The sequence below is a fragment of the Canis lupus genome, chromosome X, assembly GCF_003254725.2.
Source record: "Canis lupus dingo isolate Sandy chromosome X, ASM325472v2, whole genome shotgun sequence".
NCBI classification, from domain to species: Eukaryota; Metazoa; Chordata; class Mammalia; order Carnivora; family Canidae; genus Canis; species Canis lupus.
The window spans coordinates 35,782,689-35,810,455 of record NC_064281.1 but is presented as its reverse complement, the minus strand read 5'-3'; the positions used below and the strand labels follow the sequence as shown (position 1 = coordinate 35,810,455).

At 38.9% G+C, this 27,767-nt stretch overlaps 1 protein-coding gene across 5 annotated transcripts in view; it reads right to left on the bottom strand.

Moving 5' to 3' along the window:
* Nucleotides 1-3,772: 3,772 nt before the first annotated feature.
* DDX3X (DEAD-box helicase 3 X-linked) overlaps nt 3,773-27,767 on the bottom strand; it is a 30,520-nt gene continuing 6,525 nt past the window's right edge. Inside the window, exons 4-18 of one of the 5 annotated variants that reach the window (XR_004813146.2) lie at nt 27,231-27,363; nt 26,121-26,279; nt 25,937-26,036; nt 25,400-25,535; nt 24,233-24,318; nt 23,824-23,922; nt 23,556-23,716; nt 22,804-22,948; nt 22,578-22,722; nt 22,192-22,373; nt 21,986-22,103; nt 21,580-21,733; nt 21,130-21,269; nt 20,651-20,927; nt 3,773-3,967 (exon numbers count right to left, since the gene is read on the bottom strand). Coding sequence is in view for 4 of the 5 variants with exons in the window: in XM_025468822.3 (XP_025324607.1) it covers nt 3,885-3,967; nt 21,130-21,269; nt 21,580-21,733; nt 21,986-22,103; nt 22,192-22,373; nt 22,578-22,722; nt 22,804-22,948; nt 23,556-23,716; nt 23,824-23,922; nt 24,233-24,318; nt 25,400-25,535; nt 25,937-26,036; nt 26,121-26,279; nt 27,231-27,363 (1,841 nt within the window). In the remaining variant the exon portion in view is untranslated. Of the gene's footprint in view, nt 3,968-18,343; nt 20,928-21,129; nt 21,270-21,579; nt 21,734-21,985; nt 22,104-22,191; nt 22,374-22,577; nt 22,723-22,803; nt 22,949-23,555; nt 23,717-23,823; nt 23,923-24,232; nt 24,319-25,399; nt 25,536-25,936; nt 26,037-26,120; nt 26,280-27,230; nt 27,364-27,767 lie in introns of those variants that run through there. The other 4 variants (XM_025468824.3, XM_025468822.3, XM_025468825.3 and 1 more) reach the window with 4 other exon arrangements.

Here is a 27,767-nt window from a genome sequence, read left to right as displayed (position 1 = left end):
TCTAATTTCACTTAACACTTGTCACAGTTGGTATTCCAAGGAGAGGGAACAGCATATAAAAGGCACAGGGTGTGAACACTGTGTGGTGTGCTCAGCCCCTGAAGGGCTGGAGGGTGGCCATATTCGGGAATAGATGGGCCTGTGACTATTCCAGCTCTGGCCTGCATCACCCAGATTTTCATCTCTTCTCAAAATATATGTTGAGCACTTCCTGTGGATGGGCCAACCCTGAGCAGAAGTAACAGGGTGAATGAGAAGCAGCACCCCCGGGCAGCCCGGGTGGCTCAGCGGTTTAGTGCCGCCTTCAGCCCAGGAAAGGATTCTTGGAGGAAGTATTAGCTTGTGAAGGTTATTCTCCAGTTGCCCCCAAATCCATTCTTTGTTTTTCTCTGCCCTTGAAAGTGACCCTTAACGGATTTCATTAACCAGACTTCCTTGCTTCTTTGGACTCCAAGTGGGTCCAGACAATCAGAAGATCAGGCAAAAGACTGAGAGGGGGGAAGAAAAAGAAGTCGGGAGTCTGTTCTTGTTTTCTGCTTCACTGTGGTTCTGGCAGTGACTGGAACCTTCCATGGCCACAGCTCCTGTCAAGTGGCCCCTTTTCATGGCACCAGCTCTCACCAGCCTCCAATAATATAATTTTCCTCACCTACCCCTTCAGATCTATGGGTGTTAATGTCTTCCTGATGTTGCTAGTTCCTGAGTCCTCAATATCCCTTGTGAATTCCCCCAATCCTGCCAACATCTTTGTAAATGGTAGTGTCAATGAAAAAATCTCCCCAAAAATTCTGCATAAAGAAAATAAGGAAATGCTCACAAAAAGATAAGAACATGTTGAAGGCACTCTCGATAGCCAAAGTCAGAGCAATTCGACCAATAAACGACAACAGTATTGCATTATAACCCATAGAATAAAATTAATATCCAAGAGTCCATATTGATATTGATAAATAACTGAATAAATAAATAAACACGGGAGAAGGGACAGCTCTTTCTTACAGAAGAATTCCAATTAATAAATATAGAAGGAACGAGAGAAATATAAACAACACAATAATAATCGTCACAGGCAAGATCTACTGATAGATGCTAAAATCAGTGGGCAAAAGTTTCAAGAAAAACAGGATAGATGCATAATCTCAAAATAGCTTCTCTAAGATATTTATTAATAAAAACAGGATGGGGGGTGCCTGGCTGTCTCAGTCGGTAGAGTGAGTGACTCTTGATCTTGGAGTTGTGAGTTTAAGCCCCATGTTGGCATAGAGATTAGTAAACAATAAAATCTTTTAAAAAAAATAATGCTGGGAGCATAGTAATTTTACAGTAGAGAAACACAGCAGAAATCACCTTAACCAGTGATCAAGCTGGTTGCCAGGAATAAGACACATTGACATCCTGTATCCCCGCAATGAGATGAGAGGGGCACAACATCATTTCCATGGTATTCTTGCCCCAAATATATAACCTCAATCTAATCAGGAGAAAACATCAGACAAACCTAAATCAAGAGACACTCCACAAAATACATGACTGGGACACTTCACGAGTGTTGAGAAAAGATAAGACCGAAGAAGCATCAAAGACTAGAAGACACTGGGAGACATAATAACCACATGCAATGTGGAATTGTGGGTTGGATCCTGAAACAGATCAAGAACATTTGTGAAAACACTGGTGATATTGGGATTAAGTCCATAGTTTGGCAAACAGTGACATAACTAAATGCAATGCAGGACCTCCAGGGATTTAGCTAGAACCCATACGTTCAGTAAAGGTGCCCCCAGAGATTCTGATGTTGCATTAAAAACACTTGCATTGCAGTGTTAATAAGTTGAAGCTGTGTGTGGCTCCATGGGAATTCATCATACCACTCATTCTCTCTACTTTTGTTTTTTCAAAAATTCTAGAACCCCAAAGCTTGCTCTGTCATTGTTCTCAGGAGCAAAATACTAGAAAATGGCCCAAATGTCCAGCAATGAGAGAATGGATTCAAAACATTGTGTTATCCATGAAATGGAATATTATATAGCAAAGAAAGCTCAAAACCAGGCAAAATCAATATTTAAGATGGCATGTGTAAGTGATAAAACTATAAAGCAAGGAAGGCATAGTGGTTACCTCTGGGAAGAGGAGCTGAGATTAGGGAGGAATATGTGCTGGGCTTCTGGGATGCTGGCAAAACTCTACTCTTGGTTGGATGGGTATTTGTGTTGTAATTATTTATTAAATTATGAGCATATGATAGGCACTTTTCTGCGTTTAAACCAGCCTGGCAGAGTTTGCCTAAGCAGGAGAATAACACAACCAAGTCGCCCTTTACAAAGAGCATGCTGACCTGTGGGTGGAGAGTAGTTTTGGGGATGAGAAAAAGGCCAGGGGGGCCAACTCTGACAGTGCTAGAACAATTCGGGGGAGAAGCATAGATGCGTGGAGAACCCCAATGAGGGCAACAGTGATAGGGTTTTAAGGAGAAGTGGCTGGTTCTGCGGAACTCTGGGACATTGGTGTCAACTGGAGTTAATGTGTTGGGGGTGTTGACAAAGGGGCTGGGGCAGGGCAGTGAGTCAGGGGCCTGGGCTCATCCTGAGCACTGTTTTGAGCTGTGAAGCCCTTATTATACTAATATCAGCCTTCTATAATGCTCCTTTAGTCCACACAGTGGGCTGGAACAAGCATGCCCTTTGCCTGCTTTTCAGATAGTTTACATTAGGAGAAGACAAATGTGCTTTAAGGGCCAGAAACCATGGAGTTTGAACACACATGGGGATCACCCACCCCTAGCAGTCCAGAGAGGAATCAATGCCATAACCCGATGTTAAACTCATAAATGATCCCACCCTCTGACCCACCACCCCAGTCCTGGGAATTCATCCCAAGGGAATAATCTTTTTAAAAGACTTACCCACCGGGACGTCTGGGTGGCTCAGCAGATGAGAGTCTGCCTTCAGCTCAGGTTGTGATCCCGGGGTCCTGGGATAAAGTCCCGCATCAGGCTCCCTGCATGGAACCTGCTTCTCCCTCTGCCTATGTCTCTGCCTCTCTCTGTGCCTCTCATAAATAAATAAATAAATAAATAAATAAATAAATAAATAAATAAATAAATAAATGACTTATCTACCATCCAGCTTCAACAACCATCAACTGATTGGACAATCTTGTTCTGTTTATACCCTGACTCACTTTTGCCCCTCGATTATCCTGAAACAGATCCCAGACATCCCTTCCTTTCACTGGTAAATAAATATGTATCTCCGAAAGGTAAGAATCACCCTTGCAAAAAGTAACTGCACTACCATTATCACACCTAAGGCAGAAAACTCAACACTGGGGTGCTTGCAAGAACTAGTGAGAGCAATGTCTGGCTCACAGAGAAAACTTGAAATCAAGAGTGGTGGTAGTTACTGGTGAGTCACTGATTCACGGTGTTTCGGTGTAACGGGCTCACCTCCATCATAGTGGCACTGTGACAATACTGTCACCACAGCCAGATGCTCTCCATATTCCCGAGAGGTGTGTGTGTGTTCTTTTTTAACAGAAAAAATAAAACATCCGGTTAGAGTTTTAAAACAAGAAATTTCGTATTTGCCAAAGGGTCATGTAGATAATATCTCATATGATGGAAAATATATGTAAAAATATTTATGTATCATAACAGATGGGAGATTCCCTTTCCCACTAGCTTATAGGCTTGTTTGCTTCCCGATCTTTCATTTAGAAGAAAATTTAAACTTGCCAAAGAGTTGTAAGAATAAACAGTGCAAAGGATAGAAACTGGGATGCACAGGGGTTTATTTTTCTTATGTAATGAGGCACACTGGGGAAGACAGCCAAGGCTGGGGTACTGGTTTCACTGGGTCATCCATGATGTAGGTTTGCTCATTGTTCTATTCCACTATGGTCAGCATTTGGTTTTTGTCTTTGTGGTCACAGATCAGCTCCTGTCCCCCTGGGTGTGAGGCTCCAAGTTCTAGGAAAGAAAAAATAGTAGATCCAAAACTCTTCTCATGAGGTTTTACGTAAGAAAGGGACACCCACCCATCCTGGGGACTTCTACCTACATCTCATTGACCAGAATTGGAAGACAAAGCTACTCAAGGGCGAGGGAGGCTGAGGAGCCAAGTATACTTTCAGAGAGGCACGTCCACCCTGAGCCAAACTGGAGTTGTGTTGGGAAGGGAGACCAGAAAGGAGTATCTGTCACAGACAGGGAGAGAATAAAGACAGAGAGGTAGCTATCTCCAGAGTCCAGGTTAAAGGCAGCAGGAAGGGAAGAATAGCAGACATGAGCCATGTTCCGAAACAACGAACCAGCCTTGGGTGACTGTAGGAGAGATGGTAAAATGAACTGTTGGGGCGGCTCTAAGCTTCTTACCCTGGCAGAGAAGTGAGAAGATTGGCAGGGAGGGGCAGGGCTTTATTTTTTGTGACAGTCATGACAGTTTACTATTGCCTCCATGTCTATTGAAATCATAGAATCATACAATGGCTCTTTAAATATATCCTCCCTTAATTGTCACCAAAAGTGTAAAGGCAGGTACTGTGGTTCTGACTTCACATAAAGAAAGCTGGGACTCAGAGATTAAGTCACTTGCTGAAGGCCACAGGCAGTAAGGTGGCATCCTCTTGCTCACAAATAGACAGCATCTTACTTTTAGGAAGTGTGCTTTCTCACTATAGGTCCTTTCATGGCAGGAAGACAGTAAGGGAGGATGGCCCTCAGTATGGGAGCGTCAAGGGAACCAGGAAGCATCTATCTGCCTGGAGTGTGCCACATCTAGTGGCCGTGAGGGAGTGGAAGCCCAGCCCTCTCTGACCTGTCCCTCATAAGCTGGAAATGAGGTGGCCAAACAAGTGTCATCAGCCTCAGCAGCTCCTGATCCACCTTTTGTAGGCAAGAGACTGGCTCAGGGCCCTGTCAGAGGTTGCACATCATTTCTTTAGGGCTTCCTTGGTACTTAATTAGAGAACTTAGCTAAGAATGTCAAGGAGGCTCTCTCTGAAGAGGAGACAGTTGGGTTGAGACCTGAATGAGCAGGAGACAGCCATGAGAAGAAAGGAAGTTCTAGCAGAAAGGATGAAATTGGCATGGTTAAGGGAGTGAAAGGAGGTTGGTGTGAGAGGGACACAGTGGATTAGAGATAGTCTTATAAGTCATAATGGAGGCAGGAAGGCCAGTTAAGGAGACTGTTATAGTCAGGAAAGAAAGGAAGTTAACTTGGACCAGGATTTTAGAGTGGTGATGAGGAAATGGCCAGGTCTGGAAGGAGAACGTCTGAGATTTGTTGATGAAGGGTATGAGAGAAAAAAAAAAGGGAACGACTTCTAAGCCTTTGACCTGAGTAGGTGAACTGATCAAGCCATTTAATGAAATGGGGGAAGGACCCAGGAGAGGTCAGGGAAAGGGAGGGAGAAGGTACAGGTATCTGCTATTATCCACCATCTGTTCAGTTCTTTAGTTCGGATGGTGAAGAGTACCCCATTATCTAAATATCATAAAATCTATTAAAATATTTAAGTATATTTATAAATATGGGGAGAAAAATACATATAATCATTTCTGCAGAGGCTGAAAAGGCATGTGACAAGCTCAATACCCATTCTTGGTGAAAATTCAAAATATGAACAGACTGATCCCCTTAACATGTTTAACATTATTCCAGCATTGTGCTTAATGGCAAACACCAGAAGAATTCACAATTCTTATTTTAACATTGTACTGGAGAAACCAACTGAGGCAATTGGACATGAGAAATAGATAGAGGTCTAATGGTATAGTTTTAAGGAACAGATAAAATTACTTTATGTATTATTTGAGTGATTTCAGTATATCTTTATATCTTAAATATAGTATATCTTTTATATAGTATATAATATAGTATATCTTTAATAAATAGTACCATTTCTGCAATGAAAAAATATAAAATAAAGAAACACAACCTCCCCCAATTCAAGATCTAATGATTGTAAAGGAGGAAGTAAAACTATTATTATTTGTACATAATGTAACTGTATACCTGGAAAAGCCAAGAGACTCAACCAAGAAACTACTATAAACAATATAAGAATTCAATAAGGTAGCAGAAAATAAAATATGCAGAAACCAACAACTTTCCTATATATAATTACCAGCTAGAAAATATAATGGAAGAAGATACCTCACTTATAATAGCAATAAATAACATAAAAAGTACATAGGGATAGGGCACTGAGGAGGGCACTTGATGGGATGAGCACTGGGTGTTATACTATATGTTGGTAAGTTGAATTTAAATAAAATAAAAAAAATAAAATAAAATAAAATAAAATAAAATAAAATAAAATAAAATAAAATCTTATGTGCCACTAAGTTGGGATTGAGTCCCACATCAGGCTCCCTGCGAGGAGCCTACTTTTCCCTCTCCCTCTGTCTCTGCCTGTCTCTCTCTGGGTGTCTCTCACGAATAAATAAAATCTTTAAAAAAAAAAAGCGTAAAACCTAACAAAGAAAATTTTAAAACATTACTGAAGTTATAAAAGGCAACTGAACAGAGTCATCATAAAGGTCAATTATCCTTAAGTTACTTTGTAAATCAACATCATTCCAAAACAACCTGACAAATTTTTAGAGCTAGACAAACTGACTGTAAATGTTAAAAAATAAACAAGCAAGTGGCACCTGGCTGGCTAGTTGATGGAGCATGAGACTCTTGATCTCAGGGTTGTGGGTTCAAGCCCCATGTCAGGTGTAGAGATTACTTAAAAATAAAATCTTAAAAAAAAAAAAGCAAAGCAAAACAAAACTCTAAATAAAAGAGCACTGAAGGACTAGATAGTAAAGATATTAAAAAATATCACAAAGCCTGAATTATTAAAACTATGTAGTTCTAGCACATGATTCAAAAAAGCCAGTGTTGGGGCACCTGGGTGGCTCAGTTGGTTAAGCGTCCAATTCTTGATTTTGGCTCAGGTCATGATTTCAGGGTTGTGAGACTGAGCCCCATGTTGGGCTCTGCACTGGGCATTGCACCTGCTTAAGAATCTCTCTCCCTCCCTCCCACCCTCTCAAAAAAAAAAAAAAAGGTCAGCGTTCACAATTCCAGAAGCAACCCTACTTGTATAAAGGGAGTTTTGTATCTTATCACTGTTGGCCACATTTGGAGACTGTTAGCTATCTCTCAATGTGCCCAGCTAGATGATCCTACCCAGCCTCCCTTGGGGTTAGAAGTGGCCATGCGACCAAGATTTTGCCCAAACTGGCACATGAGTGATGTGTGCCCCTTCAGTACTGACACATGAAAACTGCTGGAGTGTCTCCTCCATGCCCTTTTCCTTCCGTCTACAATGCAGTCTTATTTGAACCACGCAGATGAGGACAATGTCCTAAGTCAGTGGTTCCCCAAAGTTAGCAGGCATCAGAACCACTGGAGGGCTTACTAAAACACAAATGGCAGGGCTCCATCTCCAGAGTTGCAGATACAACAGGTCTGGGGTGAGGCTCAAGGGTTTATATTTCTAACAAATCCCCAGGCGACACTGATGCTACTGGTCTAGGGACCACGTGTTGAGAACTACTTGCCCTAAGGTTGAGAAATAAAATGGAAGGAACCTCAATCCTGCTGAGAACAACAGTCACTCACTGACCCAAGAATATGAATTCTGAACTAGTAAGAGAAGTCACTTCTATCTTGGTGAAGCTATTCTATTTCAGGGCCTCTTGGTTACAACTCTTCAACTGTATCCTAACACAGTATAGAAAAGATGGATGTTTCAATAGATAGTGTTGGTTCAAATAGAAAAAAATGTTGGATCCATAGACCATTATAATATACCAAGATAAACTCCAAATTAAAAAATTAATGTGAAAATAAAACCACAAAGGTAGAAATATAACTATAAGAAAAGAAAACACAGGAGAATTCTCCTTTTTTTAGGATAATTCTTTTATGACATGCTGGAGTAGGAAAAAATATGACTCAATATTCGGAAGATTGATGAAATAAACTACACATTTGAAAAAAAAAAAAAACAAATTCTCAGGGGTGCCTGGCTGGCTCAGTCAGAAGAGCATGTGACTCTTGATCTCGGGGTTGTGAGTTCGAGCCCTATGTTGGACATAGAGAATACCTAATAAAAAACAATTTTTTAAAGCCCTCTATATTGTCAAAAATCAAAACACCATAAGCAACATGAAAACACAAATGACCAAATGTAAAAAAAAACAAAAACAAAAACAATTTGGCCACTACTGTAACAAAGAGCTAATCATCCTCCTATAGAGCTTCTACAAATCAAACAAGAAATAGATCAATAACCCAAAAGAGAAATCGGCCAAAGACTGTTGAGAATAGACACTTAACAGAAAAAGAAATACAAATAGCCTTTTAAATTATGGGAAGATGTTTGAGCTTACTCAGAAGAGAACTATAAAACTATCCAGGTAAAAAAAGTTTCAATTACATTAGCCAAAATACAAGTTTGCCAATACACAAAATTATGGAAAAAGAAGCACTCTTATACATCACTAGTAGCAGTGTGAATTGATACAACTCCTGGGGAGAACTTGACCATATGTATTCAAATTTCAATGGATATACTTATGTGTACAAAGTTAATCATTTATTGCAGTATTGCTAGGAATAGCAAATGATAGAAAACAGCCTATACATTCATCAATAGGATAGCTGCTTAATTATGGTACAGCCACACAATAAGAATATTCTGAGTACAGAACTGTAAAAAAAATGGACTTTACATGTTGACATGCAAAATTTTCCACTAAATATTGTTTAGTAGAAGAAAAGTATGGAACAATATAGTGTGCAATTTTTTTTCTAAGCAAGCTCTCTGCCGAACATGGGGCTTGAATGACCCTGAGATCAAGAGTCACATGCTCTACTGACTGGTCACATGCTCTACTGACTGGTAAAATGAGGAGAAAGTATATTCATATATGTTTACTTTTGCATAAAGACACTCTGGAAGGATAGACAAGAAATACGTGGCTACTGGTTGGGATGAGGGCAAGGTGGGAGTAAGACTTTGCTATATAACTTCACGTATCACGTGATTCTTAAAATAATTCAATGTATTATCTAGGTAAAATATTAAATAAAAAGACATGGTATCGAAAGCTATGAACATGGGTGGAAGCGCAAGCTGGATAGAGACATGAGGTCAAGCTAGGGCTTTGAGATGGGTGAAGTTAAGGGAATGATCCAGAAGAGAGGGAAATACAGATGATGCATTCAGAGGTGTAAGAGGGCACCACAGCACTAAGTGGTTGAGAAAGGCACAGCTAGACAGGCCTTAAACAGGAACACTTCCTCATGGAGGAAGTAATGGAAAGCATCTAAGAGAAGATAATGAATCAGGTCAGGGGTGATCCCAGTTCCTCTCTTGGGGTTTTCTACAGAGTTGTTACCAAGTACATCTTTATCATCTGGTACTAAATGCCTTTTAAAAATGCCTTTGCTTTGGCTGCTTGATCACTAAAACAGGAATACAAACCCAACTGCCCTATAGAATTAGATAAAATCTGAGTTATGTCTCACACAACTCCAAAGCAGTAAATAAATAGGATTACCCAGGTTGCTGCACTGTCAAAATTGAATCACATCCCCTCCTTTTTTGTATTATCATTGTTAAATCTGAATTCCCATCTCCAGATATTCCTTCCTGTGGTAACAAACCAAAACAACAGACTTTTAGAAAATAGCATTAAGTTTCACTTCATATATGTATACCTTATCTCTCTCCAAAATTTGGAGGCAAGTTTCAGATGTCCGTGCGAGAAAATGAAAAGTCAGAGAGAAATGAGTAGGCTGAGATTCAGCCGGGGGTATGGTTAATAAATGCCACAGACTTGATTCCTAGGAGGGGGCTGGTTTTCAGTGTTTGTAAGAGAAAAACATGTTCCTTAAAAACAAAGCCTATTTGTGACACTGACGCCCAAATAAATTTATCCCACAGGTCCTATTACAAGGGATACTGTTAACATTGTAGATCTTTTAGAAATCCATGGAATAAACAGACTCGCAAATTGCACATGGCAGCTTCCCAGCCTCTTGTGGAGAAGACAGCTTTGCCTAAGCTTATGCCAATTAAAGAACTTCTACAGGAAGTCACCACCACAGTACAATCCAAGGACACAGTTCCCTGATGAAAACTGACATTAAAATTTTGTTATTAAAATTCTGGGACATTATAGTCATTAAGTTCAGTGCATGCTGAGAATTGATATTCAAGTAAGACTCCCAAGTACTCTCCCAATAATGAGTTTTAAGAAGATGAAACCGAAAAGGTGTAAGGCTTTTTACAAGTTTAAAATGAACTGAATATTGTATTTCCTTTTTAAGATTTTATTTATTTGACAGAGAGAGAGCATGGCAGATAGAAGGAAAGGGAGAAGCAGACTTCCGGCTGAGCAGGAAGCTTGATGTAGGGCTCGATCCCAGGACCCCAAGAACGTGACCTGAGCTGAAGGCAGATGCTTAACCCACTGGGCCACCCAGGCGCCCCTCAATGTTGCATTTTTTGCACAGGCGGTTACTGACTTGACTTTCAGGAAGCCTCACAAACAGGAACGAACCCTTCCAGAAGATGCTTACTGGATCAGAAGGGGAATGTCTGGATCAGAATGAGAACCAGGCGGACTCTTTCATATATTCCTACATGAACTTCCTTTACAAAATGTAGCATTTCATGGAGATACCTGCTCTGTGGACATGCTCCAAACAAGGAGCATGATCCTAAGATGAATAAACAGGAATGCTCCAGAAAGGAAGTAGCAGATGATTTTTCCTGTTGGCTGGATATTCTGAGTTTGGAATTTAAAAATATATTTTAGACAACATAGTAAAGATGTCAGTTCTCCCCCAAATTGATCTATAGGTTCAGCACAATTACCATCAAAATCCCAGCAAGATTTTTTTGTAAAGAGAAGTTTATTCTAGGGGCGCCTGGCTGGCTCAGTCAGTAGAACATGTGACTCAATCTCAGGGTCATGAGTTTGAGCCCCATGCTGGGCATAGAGCTTAGTTTAAAAAAAAAAAAAAGAAAGAAAGAAAAGCTAATTCTAAAACTTATGTGAAAAGACAAAGGAACTAGAATAGCTAAAACAAATTTGAAAAAGAATAAAGTGGGAAGAATCACTCTACCCAGTTTTAAGACTAACTATATAGTTAGAAGTAATGGAAACTGTGGTATTAGTGGAGGGGTAGACACAGAGATCAATGAAACAGAAGAGAATCCAAAACAGACCCACACAAGGCTGGTCAACTGAGTTTTGACAAAGTTGCTAAGGCATCTCAACAGAGGAAGGAGTATTTTCAATAAATAGTGCTAGGGCAATTGAACATCCATAGATTAAAAAGTGAACCTTAACCTAAACCTCACATCTTAAAAATGGACTCAAAATGGATCATAGATTTAAATGTAAAATTATAAATTAGAAAAAATAGAAAATCTTTAGGACCTAGGGCTAGGTGAAGTGTTCTTAAACATGATACCAAAAGCACAATCCACAAAGGAAACATTGATAATTGGACTGCATCAAGATTGAAAATGTTTTTTAAAAACTAAAACTGTGGGATCCCTGGGTGGCGCAGCAGTTTAGCGCCTGCCTTTGGCCCAGGGCGCGATCCTGGAGACCCGGGATCGAATCCCACGTCGGGCTCCCGGTGCATGGAGCCTGCTTCTCCCTCTTCCTATGTCTCTGCCTCTCTCTCTCTCTCTCTCTCTCTATCATAAATAAATTTTTTTTAAATTAAAAAAAAACTAAAAACGTTTGTTCTGCAAAAGGCCATTAAGAAAAAACAAGCAGGGATCCCTGGGTGGCGCAGCGGTTTGGCGCCTGCCTTTGGCCCAGGGCGTGATCCTGGAGACCAGGGATCGAATCCCACGTCGGGCTCCCGGTGCATGGAGCCTGCTTCTCCCTCTGCCTATGTCTCTGCCCCTCTCTCTCTCTCTCTCTCTCTCATAAATAAATAAAAATTAAAAAAAAAAAAAAAAAGAAAAAACAAGCAGCCTACATGTCCATCGATAAAGGAGTGGATAAAGAAGATGTGAATATATATATATATATATATATATATATATATATATATATATATATGTAATGGAATATTATACAGCCATTTAAAAAAAATGAAATCTTGCCATTTGCAATATGAATGGATCTAGAGAATATAATGCTAAGTGAAATAAGCCAGAGAAAGACAAATACCATATAATTTCACTCATATGTGGAATTTCAGAAGCAAAACAAAGGAAAAAAAGAGACAAACCAAATGACAGACTTTTTTTTTTAAGCAGGCTCCACAGCATGGAGCCTAATATGGGGCTTCAGCTCATGACCCTGAGATCAAGACCTGAGCTGAAATCAAGAGTCAAACGTCCAACTGACTGAGTTACCCAGGCACCCTTCAAATAACAGACTCTTAAATGTGGAGAACAGAGGATTACTAGAGAAGAGGTGGGTTGGGAGATGAGGGAACTGGGTGATGGGGATTAAGAGTACGCTTATCTTTTTTTTTTTAAGTAATCTCTACACCCAACATGGGGCTCAAACTTATGACCCCAAGATCAAGAGTCACATGTTCTTCTGACTGAGCCAGCCAGGCGCCCTAAGAGTACACTTATCTTGTCAAGATAAGTGTTCAAGCACTGGAAGTTTTGAATCACTATATTGTATACCTGAAACTAATAGAACACAGTATGTTAACTACACTGGAATTAAAATAATAATAAAAAGATAGACAAGCTATAGACTGAGAAAAGATACTTGTAAATCAAACATCTGACAAAGGACTGGTACCTAGAATATAGAGAGAACTCCCAAAACTCAACAGTACAAAACAAACAAACAAACAGAACAGACTCCTACATACAGAGAACAAACTGGTGGTTGCCAGAGGGGAGGGAATTGGGGAGATGAGGGCAATAGACGAAGGAGATTAAGAAGTACAAATTTAAAAAAAAAAAAAAAAAAAAAAAAAAAAGAAGTACAAATTTACAGCTATAAAATAAATCATAGGGATGAAAAGTACAGCATAGGGAACACAGTCAATAATGTTGCAATAACTTTGTATGGTGACAGATGGTAGCTACACGTATCATGGTGAGCACTGTGTAATGTACAGAATTGTCAAATCCCTGAACTAATGTAACGTTGTATGTCAACTATATTTCACTAATTTTTTTTAAACCTCAGCATTGAAAAACAATTTTTTAAATGGGCAAAAGACACATATTTTACCAAAGAGAACAGAAGGATGGCAAACAAGCACATGAAAAGATGTTCAACATCACTAGCCATTAGGGAAATGCAAATTAAAACCACAGGGAAAAAATAAATAAATAAATAAAACCACAGGGAGATACCACCTCACACCAATTAGAATAGCCAAAATAAAATAAGCCAATGCCAAATGTTGGTGAAGATGCAGAGAAACTGCATCTCTGGTGTATTGTTGGTGGGAATGCAACCAGAGTGGTACAGCCACTCTGGAAAATGGTTTAGCATAAACTAAACATACACTTACCATATGATCTAACAATTGCATTTCTGCCAGAAAAATGAAAATTTGTGTCCAAAGATCTGTCCACGAATGTTCATAGCAACCTTGACTAGCAATAGTCAAAAACTGGCACAAGCCAAATATCCTTCAACAGCTGAATAAATAAACTGTGGAACATCCATACCACTCAGCAATAAAGAAACAAACTATTTGCAACAACTTGGAGGGCTCTCAAGGACATTATGCTGAATGATAAAAAGCCAATCTCAAAAGGTCACATACTGCACAATTCCATTTATGTTAACAATTCTGAAATGACATTTTAGAGATGGAAAATAGATAAGCAGTTGCCAGGGGTGACAGGGTAGAGAAGCAGAAAGGGGGGGGGGCAGGTGTGCCTATAAAGAGGTAGCACTAGGGAGATCTTGGTGATGGAAGAGTTCTGTGGTGGTTATACAAATCAACATGTGATAAACCTGCATAGAGCTACACACAAGATACACAGAAAACTGGTGAAATCTAAGGGAGGTCTGTAGATTGTACCAATGTCAATTTCCTGGTTTTGATGCACTAGTTATGTCAGATGTTACTAGCGGGAAACTGCAAGAAAGGTACACATGACCTCATTTCAGAGGTCATTTCAGACTAATAAAAGTAAACAAGTTTTATTAGAAAATACCATTGTGGGGTGCCTGGGTGGCTCAATTGCTTAAGTGTCTGCCTTTGGCTCAGGGCATGATCCCAGGGTCCTGGGATCGAGCCCCACATTGGGCTCCCTGCTCTGTGGGGGAGCCTGCTTCTCTCTCCCTTTGCCTACCTCTGCCCCTGCTTGCTTGCTCACTCTCTCTGTCAAATAAATAAATAATCTTAAAAAAAATTGTATAAAACCTGTTCAGTACAGGAAAAGTATGAAGCTGCAGAAAATCTTTTCTGCTTTACCAGAACTGTCACTATTTTTGCAATTTCCCTCTAGTTTTCTATATATTCCCCCAAAGAGTTGAGCTCATTTTGCACACTCCAGTTGAAGCCTACTCCTTCCTTAACCCATTAAAGCAATTATTTTCTTGACCTCGCTAATACTGTAAATGGTGGCAGAATATTAATTCTGAGTACAATATATAAAATTAAATATTAATTCAGCTCTAATTCTAGTTAGAAGGAACTGGGTGAATAAGAACTATGGCAGGGCAGCCCGGGTGGCTCAATGGTTTAGCGCTGCCTTCAGCCCAGGGTGTAATCCTGGAGACCTGGGATCAAGTCCCATGTCGGGCTCCCTGCATGGAGCCTGCTTCTCCCTCTGCCTGTGTCTCTGCCTCTCTCTCTCTCTGTCTCTCATGAATAAACAAAATCTTAAAAAAAAAAAAAAAACTATAGCAAAGCCAGAGGGCAGGATGTGTCTGGGCAATAGCATCATATTTGGCTACGGTATAGGATATGGGGAAAAAGTTAAAAGCTGCAAAGGTAGACTGGTGCCACACCATAGGACCAACTTAATAGAGCACTATTCATTTGGTTGCAGTATCTATTGTAATTTGGAATATAGAGATGTCTGTGCCATGAAGTACCTGAAACATGATTATGGTAATTGAAGTTTTAGAACAGATGATAAAGGGTAGAGAACAGCAGACTCCATACCTTAAGTTTGCTTCATCAGAGTTGCCTGGGGAAATTAAAAGCAAAAGAAATTCCTGAGTGAACCCCAGGGATGGATTCTATTAGGAGAGTTTCCATAGAATCATTTCCCAGATTCTTTTGTTGCAACATCAAGTTGGGGAACTGCAAAAGAAAAACCAGGGTCCCAAGAGGACAAGGACTACATTTGAAATCATTGCTACATTCCCCAACACCAAGCAGACTCCCAGTTTTTGAATGAGTCCTAAATCAACCTTGGCTATCCAAATGTCTCCCAGATAACCCACTAGGATTCTATCAGGTGACTGGGTCAGGAGTGGAGGTTCAAACACCATCCTGCATACAACTACCCAACTGATGTCAGGTAAATGAGATGGGCTGTTGAAAATCTAGGTGAGTATAGAGTAGAATGAAGAGAGTGGAAAAGGAAGAATGAGGATTTCCTCTTTCTTCCAAAGATGGGAGTGGCGTTTTTACTCCACTTAGTTCTTAAAAACTAAAACGTCTGGGCACCACACTTGATCCTGAGCTCAAGCCCCATGTTGGGTGTGGAGTCTACTTTAAGAAAAAAAAAAAAAGGTCAAATGTCATCTTCACTGTAACAAAGAAAACAGGAACCCTCAAATTATAAACCATGACTAGATCTGCTAACACAACAAAATCAGGACTGAAACCATACAGACATCCACAGAAAACCTTAAGTCAGAGTACAGTCATGTGTCACAGTGCTAAAAGGCCCTCCTAATGATCCTTTGAGGAGGGGAAAGGAAATTAGGGATGTGGTCATGTCCCCAAAGGATAGAGATAGCATCAGTATTTCCTTTTTATGGCCAAACAGCACTCCATTCCATGTATACAGACTTTGTCTATCCACCAGCTGATTGGCAGCTGATTGGTGGTTTCCACTTTTTGGTTATTTTGAATGCTATGAACATTCGCATGCAAACCTAAGCTGTAGGCTTGTTTTCATTTCTCCTGGGTAGAATTCTCCTAGGAATAAAATCGCTGAGTCATATGGTAATTCTACGTTTAACATGTTTTGAGACCTCTTCTCCTCATAAAGTAAATGTGTTCATCTGTTTTATGTTTTCTCCCATAATAAACGTGTTTCCAGGTCATGAAATATTCTTCCACACTAACAGTGCCCTGTGTCAAAACAATCACATTTCAGAATTATCCTGAAGACACCCCAGTCAGATATAGGTAGGAAAAACTCAGGGGGAAGAAAATCAACAAAGAAAATGAAAGAAATGGAGAAGTCACTACAGAGGAAAACCATATTAGAAACAGACTGAACATGTTGAAAAGCACATCAACTGAAATGAGGACAGGATCTGAAGCAAAGCAGCTTAAACATATCTGGAATCGTGTTCAATGAGAACAGAAGAGAAAGAGATTCCTAAAATGCAGTGAATGGAAGCTCTGCACTCCAGTCGGAAGGCAGGTAAGACCAGTGTCAACACCCAGATGGCTTAGTTACTGAGCTTCAAAGAAATCAAGTCAGTGACTGTTCAGCCAGGTCACTTAGGAGCATAGGGGCAAGGGAACCAGCCACCCATGATAGAAAAACATTTATATAAATAAAGACACTGAACATTTTCAAACATGGACCCTGTAAGTTGTTTTAGAAAAGATCTGTTGAAATTCAGCCAAAACATGGTTTAAGAACAAACCCAGTTAACATTGATGGGGGGTAGGGTGACAATAGCATTTAAATATATAAACATGATCACTTCAACTACAAAAATTAAAATAAACTACAAAAATTAAGAGTATGCAAATAAACCTGTTATAATCTTAACCCTGCTAGACTAGAAATAATCTCAATGATTTAGTCCCCCCCAGATAGCTTGTGTACACTCTTAATATAAAGGACCTTAAATCCTTAGAATCCAGTTTCACTACTTATCACCTTCTGCCACTATCTTGTCAACCCAGCCATCCTAACATAACCTCTTTCCACACTTCTGATGAAACCCAGGATCCTTCCTCTTTCCCATCTCCAAAACCAATGTGGCTGATCATCTTCAAAATTCTGCCCCCCAAATTTAGGATTGCTGTTTGAGATCACTACTAACTCCAAAAATGGCTAATTATCCAGCAAGTATTTTATAATGCCAAAAAATAAAAAATTGTTCTCAATACTGCAAAAACTCAAACAAAAGCTGAATTAAGCTGAGTGAAATAAGTCAATCGGAGGACAAACATCATATGTTCTCATTCATTTGGGGAATATAAATAATAGTGAAAGGGAATATAAGGGAAGGGAGAAGAAATGTGTGGGAAATATCAGAAAGGGAGACAGAATGTAAAGACTGCTAACTCTGGGAAACGAACTAGAGGTGGTAGAAGGGGAGGAGGGCGGGGGGTGGGAGTGAATGGGTGACAGGCACTGGGGGTTATTCTGTATGTTGGTAAATTGAACACCAATAAAAAATAAATTTAAAAAAAAGAAAAAATGTAAAAATAAACTTAAAACTCATTTTATTAAACAAAAAAAAGCTGAATTAAGTACTTTCCCTAGGTTTAGTCATATCCAATTGCCAACCCCTGACCATGTTTGACCCCCAAAACAAGTCCTTTCATATGGTCCAACGTAACTTCTTAGGTCTTATCCAGTTCTGATTCAGACCATGTCCTGTTAATCAGTACTAGGGGCTGGCCGGAATGTGAGGTAATGGAGGCCAGCAAATAAAGGGAGAAAGGGTGCCCATGCCAGGTCTATCCCCCTGACCCAAATACACTTAGAAGTAGGCTCCACGCCCAGTGTGGGGCTTGAACTCGCACCCCTGAGACTTAACTGCATATGCTCTACCGACTGAGCCAACTAGGAGCTCCCCTGCCCAGACCCCAAATACATTCTTGATCCCTACGTGTTCATCTGCATTTGGATTATTAGTACATTAGATTTTTACCCAACTTCCACTGTTCAAGCTGACCTTCATATCAAGTGCTTCAAAGAACAAAGAATCCCACCCATATCAAACTGCTCAAAGTACAAAACAATTTGCAATACATGCTGTATTCCATTAAGAATCTTAGATTCCCATCTATTTGAATCCTTTTGGCCAACTTCATCTTTTATTACATCTCAAGAGACATCTCCAAATTAGCACTGGACGGCAAACCAAAAAAAATTACACCTTACAATTCTTCAGGCAAGAGCACAACTTTATTTTCACCTATAATAAACCACAATTGACAACAACAAAGGAGACTGTGCAGTTCAACTTTTTATTTTAATAAAATCAGAATATGCACAGCACATGCAGTGCTAGCATCTAAACTAATACAATAAGCAATTACTAAAGCTACAGTGACTTGAAGTTCAATCTTTACATTCAGCAAGTTTAAATCCATTCTTATGTGATTTTTTGAAACGTTTATTTAACTGAAAATATTGCTTACTGATAAAACTTGCTTAAATGCTGCCGCTGAATGTACAAGTCACTGAATATGCCAATACAACAAAGATAACCACATGTTTGAGGATTGCAATGTGCCAGACATTCACTGAAAAAAAAAATACACACAACTAAACAAAACTCACGCAACAAACATCTGAGAATCTGGACACTTCTTATCAGTGTTTTTGAAGTGTATCATTAATATCTTAAGACAAGTGTATCAAAACCTTGGCATGATTTAATTTCAAGTCGCCAATTTTGTTTTTACTAACATCAGAAAGTTATGGCTACACTGCCAATGCCGGGTCTGCTTAATTTGACTTAAGAGTTTAATATGACTTAACATTAAAAGCTCACACTACCCCGAAATATATAATTTCACGCATACGGTGACATTCAACATTCAAGTGCCAGTGTTTTTGTACTGTCTTTTGGTCAAGTTTCTTTAAACTTTCAAAGAATCACTTTTAGGCTTACAAAAATAAATATTTGTCAAAATGTTCAATAAATATTACATAAAACTAGCAGCAAAAAGTATCTAGAAATCTGTCGTGTGCAAATAGTTTTCTTCCCAACTATTATTCCCGTGGTCCCAAATAAATTTTAGAATCTAGTCCCATCCCCTTCCTAGACAAGCTGCGTTCAACAATCTCCAAGAGACAAAATAAGATTGGAAGTTTAAGGACACGCACACAAGACATATATATAAAATTCTCTGAATGTGCAATAAAAGAAGTACTTTGTAAAAAGTTATGGGCAAAATGTACAAGGGCCTAAACCTAGACTAATTGAAATAGCACCATAACAAATGACCTCAATACTGTCAAGTGCACCTACTTAATAAAAGTTTTAGAACAAGGCACAATACACTTGAAAATCTATTGCACTTTAGGAAATTTTTGCCATCTTCCTATGCCACTGTAAAAAGATTGAGCGTTTTGATCACCGCATTCTGGCCACAAAATTAGCACAGAATTCAAAGTGGCAGAGGCATTTTAGTGGTGGACAATGCTCATCTTTGGCCAGATTTAGCATAAACAGACTATAAATACAATGGAAACCTATGCAACTAAAACTGACTAAAACTGCACTGTAGAGCAGAATTGACACCTTGTGCAGTTATGTACATATTTCCAACCTGTGTGATCTCAAAGATTTCAGTTTGTTACTCTTCTGGAGCCATTTTTACAAAGTCTATAGTAAGCCAGTTTAACATCTCAACGCAGCTTGAACAGAGTAATGTGAATCGGCATTTAAAATAAAGCCTGCTGCATTAATTCTTCCTGTTCATACCCTCTTGACCAAAAAACATCAACACTAGCATGCGTTATTAGACCAAAAATCACCCAGGGCCCCAAGGAGGGCTGGTCATTGCTGTGGTCAGCCATTCTACCATTTCAATTTCATTTATGGCAGGCATTTAAAAAGTCTAAGTAGATGAATTCTCCTAAAAACCTATTTCAAGTTATCAGACCTTTAAACTTTCCCTGTAATAATATGCCCACATTTGGCTAGCTCATAGTTAATGATCTGCCTAAACATTGAAAGAGGAATTGCTGTATTTACTTGCATTAACTTTGAAAACAGTGCTTTGAATGTATGCATGTATTCATACATCACCTCATCATGACTGGAATGGCTTGTTTAAAGACTATCAGGTTCTAAATACCTATCCAGGATAGAGTGAGCAAATCAGAACTTTAACTTAATACAGTTTGCCACATTAGAAACTAATTCCATTAATATGCTTCAAGACGTTTGTTGTTTGTTTTCCCCCAATCTGCAAGTATCAAAAAGCCCTAATGCAGGCTACCGCATAAGTTTTTTTCCTTATAATATTTATGGATGAATCGATGATTCCTGTTAAGTTGTATCACACCTGTGTGCCAAGGTTTGATTTTAGCCCAAGTTCAGTAAATTTATTTTGTCAAAACAATTGATATCTTGAGCATTACTGAGCCAACAGGACATCAAAATAAAAAGTTGTCTAAAGTTAAAGGCACAGTACATTAACAAACAAATGATCCTCAGTCACAAAATTATAAATGCAGTTTGGGATGGGGGTTGGCGGGAGGGGAGTTAATCCAAACTACAGCAATGAAGTCTTCGAACCACCTTTCTGAACAGGGCTGCTGATTGTTCCTTTCATCTCTTCATGTGACCTTGAGCTCCCTTAAAAAAAAAATTTCAGTGGAGAATCACAGCTGGTAATGTACTGCGAGTTCTTGAAGCTACACAAGGTATAGTCTGGCTAAGTTACATGTGGTTTCCATATTAGCTTGTTTGGCAGGGTGACCTACTGCAAAGCAGGTTCAGTTACCCCACCAGTCAACCCCCTGGGAGTTATAATTTCCTCCATATCCATCACTGTTGTAAAAGCCTCCATAGCCACCTAATGAGAGATTTAAAAAAAGAGAAATTAATTAAGTCATCCACTGTTCAACATAATCTTTCCCTTCTTTAAATACTTTGATGTCAAATTACGAAAAGCAATCTATAGGGCTGAACTTCCCCAATGTTTTTAATTACACTTTGAAAAACACAACTAGGAGGAAGAAGCCCTTCCCCAAAGATAGGTTAGAAATTCACATTACCTCCACCAAACCCTCTGCTGCTGCCGTGGCCACCTCCACCACTGCGGCTGCTGCCTGCACGGCTACTGCTGAAGCTGGAACTGCTGGCACCACTGCTTTGTCGATAGTCTCGGGCACCAAATCCTCCACTAAACCTACTACTGCAACGACAAATGTGCTGGTGGTTCACGGGGGAAGGAGTTCCAAATAACCCAATTCTTGTTAAATTTCCCAGGGTTCAAGTTCCAATTTTGCAATTCAAATGACTCCCTATCCAGCCCTATGTTCCCTAATAGTGATCTTAAAGGCTGTAGCCATGAACAGCTGGCATTAACTGTGTCAACCCCTTCCGATGCCTCTTATGCAAAGGATGAAGGCAACCAACCAAGAAATACAAAGCCCACACAACTAAATACTGGAAAAGTGAACTGTGGACACAGCTCTTTATATACCACCTGGATGCTGCCTTACCTCTTAGATCGTCCACGACTGCTACCCTTGTAGTGGTGTTCATAAGCCATGTTTTCTAACCAAGATGGCACTTCTTGTTTAGCTTCAACAAGAAGATCCAACAAATCCTTGGTAATATTTATATTCCTCTCGTTAAAGAATGAGGTGGCAAGGCCTAAACCAGTTCCAAAAAAGTACTTAAGTTAAGGTCTTCCACAAAAGCATAGTATTCTTACTTTCCTACACAGAATATTAAGTAGAATACCAAGAAAAGAGATTACAAGTCACTTGTATCGCTGAGATAGACTTTAATCACATCCCTCAGAAACAGAGGAGTGCTTAAGATTTAAGATCCTGGAAAGTTCTTGTCTGCATGCATTCCACTGAAAAACCACCACCAGACCATCAAAAGTAACCAAACACTTACCAAGGTTTCCTACACGTCCTGTACGGCCAATGCGATGTACATATTCTTCAATATCACTTGGCAAGTCAAAGTTGATAACATGTTTCACATTTGAAATGTCCAGTCCTCTTGCTGCTACCTGGAAAATAACTTTTGTTATACATGGAGCACTTAAAGCCAGAAGTTGAACATGCTGAACTCAAAAGTGAGGAGGTCTTTATACATACTGCTGTAGCCACTAAAATTGGGCTTTTTCCTGAGCGGAACTGGTGAAGGGCCTCTTCTCTGTCTCTCTGAGATCGATCTCCATGAATACTGGTACAAGCATATCCTTCATGGTACAAGAAATCCTCCAGAGAATCTGCACCTTTTTTGGTCTCCACAAATACTAATGTCAGTGAATCCTTGCCTGATTGTGAAAAATTACCAAGTTTTTGTCACTAATAGGGATTTAGTTCTTTTTACATTTAGTAAAACAAGCAAATATAAGTAAATAAAAAGCCAGGCTTTTAACAGAATATTCTGAATGGGGAGGAAAAGCAGTAAAGGGGATCCAAGTGGATTCTCATTATTACCTAAGCCACTAGAGAATGATGCTAACATTGTCATTTACCTGTTGCATTTAGAAGGTCAAGCAAAAATGACCGTTTGTCAGACTCTTCCACCCAAACTACTTTCTGTGTTATGTTCTCAGAGGTAGAGCCAACTCTTCCTACAGCTAAAAAGATATATTCATCCAAGAAATCACGAGCCAGCATCTAAAAGGGAAAAAAAATGTTTATTATCCACCGAGATCAACAAATTCCTAAGTAAATAAAAGTTGCAGCATCAAACAATACCTGTATTTCCTTAGGGAATGTAGCACTAAACATCATAGTGTGGCGGACACCCTTTGGAGGCATAGTATCTTGTTCAACTATTCTACGTATCTGAGGTTCAAAACCCATATCCAACATCCGATCAGCTTCATCTAACACCAAGTATCTGTCAAGTTTAGAATTTAAGAAGTTTTAGTGTAACTGTTATTAAAATTAATATATTCATTTTGATAGTTATATCCCTCATACTGCATGACTGGACACATGTACACAAGACCCAAGCCCAGGATTTCGGCCATCATTCACAAGCACACAGCAAAACTAGCACTTACTACTTTTCACTCTGTCCCAATCTGGTCATTCTCAGCCTCTACTAAAAGCTTGTTGATTTTCCGACATTAAAATTACAATTAGCAAACTTTTTATAAAAGAGGACTAAGATAAAACCACTTTTCAAATCTTAAAATGTCAACAATGCTGATTAACTACAAAACTAATGACCAGGGGTGCCTGGGTGGCTCAGTGTCTGAAGGCAGACACAGGTCATGGTCCCAGAGTCCTAGGATAGAGCCCTGTCCAGGTCTCCCTGCTAGGCAGGGAGTCTGCTTCTCCCTCTTCCTCCTCCCCACTGCTCATGCTGTTCTCTTTCTCAAATAAATACATAAATCTTTTTTAAAAAGAATCCATAAATTAAGCAATCCTATATTTAAAAAAACACACTAAAGGCCAGTAATTTAAAAAATTATATTTTATGCATTTAAAAATTAACATACTTGCAGAAATCTAATCCAATCTTTCCTCTTTCCATCATATCCACTAGTCGTCCTGGAGTAGCTACTAACAAGTGGCATCCACGTTCTAAGTCTCGAATCTGCTGACCTATATCAGCACCACCATAAACCACGCAAGGTCGAACTCTAGATCGGTATGAAAACTGAAAGAAAAGAAATTTTATCAATTTCAAGGCCAACTCTCACATGGTCATAAAACATTTCATTATAATCAATGAGAAAGCTAATAATCCCTGAAATGCATACTTACTTTCCTGGCTTCCTCATAGATCTGTACTGCCAATTCTCTAGTTGGTGCTAATACCAAGGAGATAGGGTATTGCTTGCGACGCCCATACCTTCCATTTTCCTAAGAAGTAATTTAAGGAAGTTATATTTGTAACATTCTTTATTAAAAAAAAAAAAAAAAAACTACTGCAACATAATTCCCTTCTGTAATTCACTGATTATGCTTGAAAATTCATTCTCATTAAATAACTTGGAATAAGTACAAAGTTCCTTATAAAGAACTCTCAGCAGCTACCTCCAAAGTTCTATAATGTCCTATTTATAGTGGCACCTGCCTGGCTCAGTCGGTAGAGAATTGGGGTGGTGAGTTTAAGCCCCAAGTTGGGCATAAAGCTTGCTTTAAAAATAATGTCCCATTTAACAATATTTACCTTCATGGCTCTCAAAGCCTCGCCTGGACCATCTGAATAAATCTGACTTAGGATAGGCAAGAGAAACGCTGCAGTTTTTCCAGACCCTATTTAAGAGAAAGCATAATCTAATTCAACCACAGAAAAACCTGCTCATTATTTTTTAATAAGTATTGGTAGATGAGTTTAACTGCCCTATTACTAATGTTTTACTTTGCACCCAAATAAATTTTCTAAAAATTAACACCAAAGTTAAAAATACCAAGAAGTGACTTCTTTGACCCATCTGTAGGTCAGATGTAACAGAAGTCAAGAAACTAAGACCCAGCGTATTTATCTTTGTAAATAAAGCTTTGTTGGAATTCCGCCATGCCCAAGTTACAGTCCATAGGTGTTTTCACACTCCAACAGGAGAAATGAGTAAATTGGTGATAGAGACCACATGACCCATAAAACCAAAATTGTTTACTTTCTTCCCTTATAGAAGGATACCTAACTCACTTCTTTGCATTTGTATGTGTAAGAAAACAGCAATTTTGCCTCAAAAGTGAGGTCAATTTCTAACACTTCCTTGTAGGTACTGATAGTGTACAAACGATGACATTCTCACTTCCATAGGGTAGGAAAAATACCAAATGATTATTATACTTTTTTAATGGGGATGGGAGATTTGCCACTCTCATATTGGTCAAACTCACCAATATAGCAAAACTTGTACTCAATTTAGAGGCTCTAACTACATCCATTCCCAAAAGATGCGAGGTGCTCCTTTCCCACAAAGGCATCTCTTTTCCCCTTGGCCACATTCCTATGGATCACAGACTATTCTATACTCTTATCCTTATTCCAGATGCAATAATATTAATAGTTCTCATTTCCCAGCAATGCACAGACAACAATCTATCCTTATTGCAGTAATTCCAGGCTGAGGACTTTCTATAGGCTCCCCAAGACATCCCAATGAGAATACTAGTGATAACATAAAATCCAAAGGTCTAAGACCAGAAATACCAAGCCAAGTACTGCATGCCCATATTAAAGAATACCAGTTAGGCTACATCTGGGATTCATGTTTCCCTACGATACTTAGATACCCCATGTGTTTTCTTGGTACTAGTTTTACAAGAGCAAACCTAATTACAGTATTCTTGACAATTGTCAATTTTTTACTCTAGCAAGTAAACTTACCTGTTTGGGCACAAGCCATCAAGTCTCTTTTCTCTTTGATAATAGGAATAGCATGCTTTTGCACTGGAGTTGGGCGAGTATAACGAGTAAGCTCAATGTTTCCCATAATAATTTCTCCCATCTCAACATCGCTAAACTGTCAAGAAATTCAACAGAGTTAAATAGGTAGAAATGCTATCTGGAGCCATTTTTACTATACACGAATAATATGGGGGAAAAACTCCTAACAATTTGATTTGTACTTTACAGCTGCTTTAAATGAAAAACCTATTTTGAGAAAAATCAACCTCCTCAGGCTCAATACACATTGGAGAAGTCGGGGTTCTTCCTATATTTCTATTTCCAATTATTAGCAATGTTAACACTGAACTCAATCTTCCCCTTTCCATAACCAATGAGGCATCTTTTTAATTAACTAAAAAAATAAAGCAGGCACACTCTGCATTTGCTTTTAGGAAGCCCACCTCATTTTGATGTGCTGTGGAAAAGTTTATACACGCCCCTCTGTGTCTTAACAACTCAAGCACAAATACTTACACTTTCAATATGTGGAGGACAATTGTTGCCCGTTGCCTCAACTGGAATGTCGTCGTATTTCTCAAAGTTAATCCCAGTGTTTCCTCCCGAAAAGAGTTCCCTAAAATCAAAAGATTAGTAAGTTTACTTGTTATATTAGCTAATGAGGCTTTACTCACAATTGATATACATTTCAAAAACTTACTGTTCCAAGCGTTCACTCGGTGGGAGCGGTTTTGACCAGTCATCTTCGTCTGATTTGTCACACCAGCGACTATTTCCACCCCGTTCAAATTTTCCAAAGCCACTTCTATCACCACGGCTGCCAATGCCGTCATAGTCACTCCGGCCACGATCATCAAACCTGAATAGCATAACGAACTCATCAGTATCATATCACTTAACCACTATCAGATTCCTGTATCTGTAACTACAACTGTACCAAAAGAGAAGTTGAACTGTTCATTATGGCTAACTTCAAGGATGTCAATTTTGCTTACTCTTGAAAATAAGGCTCTTTAATTAATCAGATCATATGTGTCATTTACTTAGCTTTACTTTCAAAATTAAGTATCCTTGATTTTTGTAAAATTATACAGCCTACACAGGCCTCACACATGCTGGAATTAAGAACCAAGTCTCAAATATCTGCTATCAGCACATAACTTACACCTTTATTTAAACTTCTCATCCAAAAATATTTTAGTGGTAGGAAAGAGAAGAAAACAGCACACCAAATAATTGTCCCAGTTATACTAGAATGTTGTTTAAAAGGACAATCAATTTACCTGTGTGACAGACTTTGGATAAAAGGTAGAAAATAATCCTTACCTGAATTAAAGATGTTTTTAGTTTTAGGCCTGTTTGCGAAAAATCAGGACACACAGGACTAACCACAGCTATTAGGCGCATGAGGTCAGTTCACCACTTGTGTAATCAAAAATATAAGGTGTTTAAAATTGTCATATAGAATAACCACAAAAAATCTCAACCATAGGCCATTCACTAGATAAACTTACTCCTTTAAATATAAATAAAACTAAAGAAATATAAAAGTAACGGATTTCATTACACCTGGGGCATTCTTATTCTCATCTAATTTCTATGTAACAAGTTCAATTTAGGAAGAAAGACCTCTTATAACTAGGAAAATAGGATTATATAGACATAATGCTTAACATCCAAATAGGTGGTCTATTAAGGGGGAAAAAAATCATGCTTTAATGGTCAGAGTAAAAGAAGGAGTACTCATCAAATTAAAGACCAATTCCTGAATTGCATACACAAGACACAAAGATCAATAAAAATCACTTACCTTCCCCTTGATCCACTGCCACGATCACTAAAGAAACTAGACTTCCCTCTTGAATCACTACGAGATCCAAAACTGCTGTACGCATCCTTATCTTTACTAGAACTCCACCCTGAACTGTCTTTATCGTAGAATCCTTCAATAAAAAAAAAAAAGCAAACCCATTTTTTTATTAATCAGAAGTTTACAATACCTAGGTCTCTGAATTTAAAGCCCTCTACTACTATCTTATCTCTGTGAACTGGAAAGATAATGGAAATATTCCTATCATGGTACTAGAAGACAACCAAGATTTAGAGCTGGTTCACAATGGCACACAAAATTGTTCAGATTTTTATTTCTCCACTAGAAAATACTGTGCACTAAATGGAGCAATTTGACAGTCTACAAGTGTTATAAATGAATAAAATACCACCTCTGAAAAGGACAATAGCCTTGCCTATAAAAAAAATGTTTGAAGTCCACCACAATTACCATTCATTTTATAGATGTGTATGAGTTTACACTAGGAAAGTTACCACTGCTTCAATGTTTCTTAGA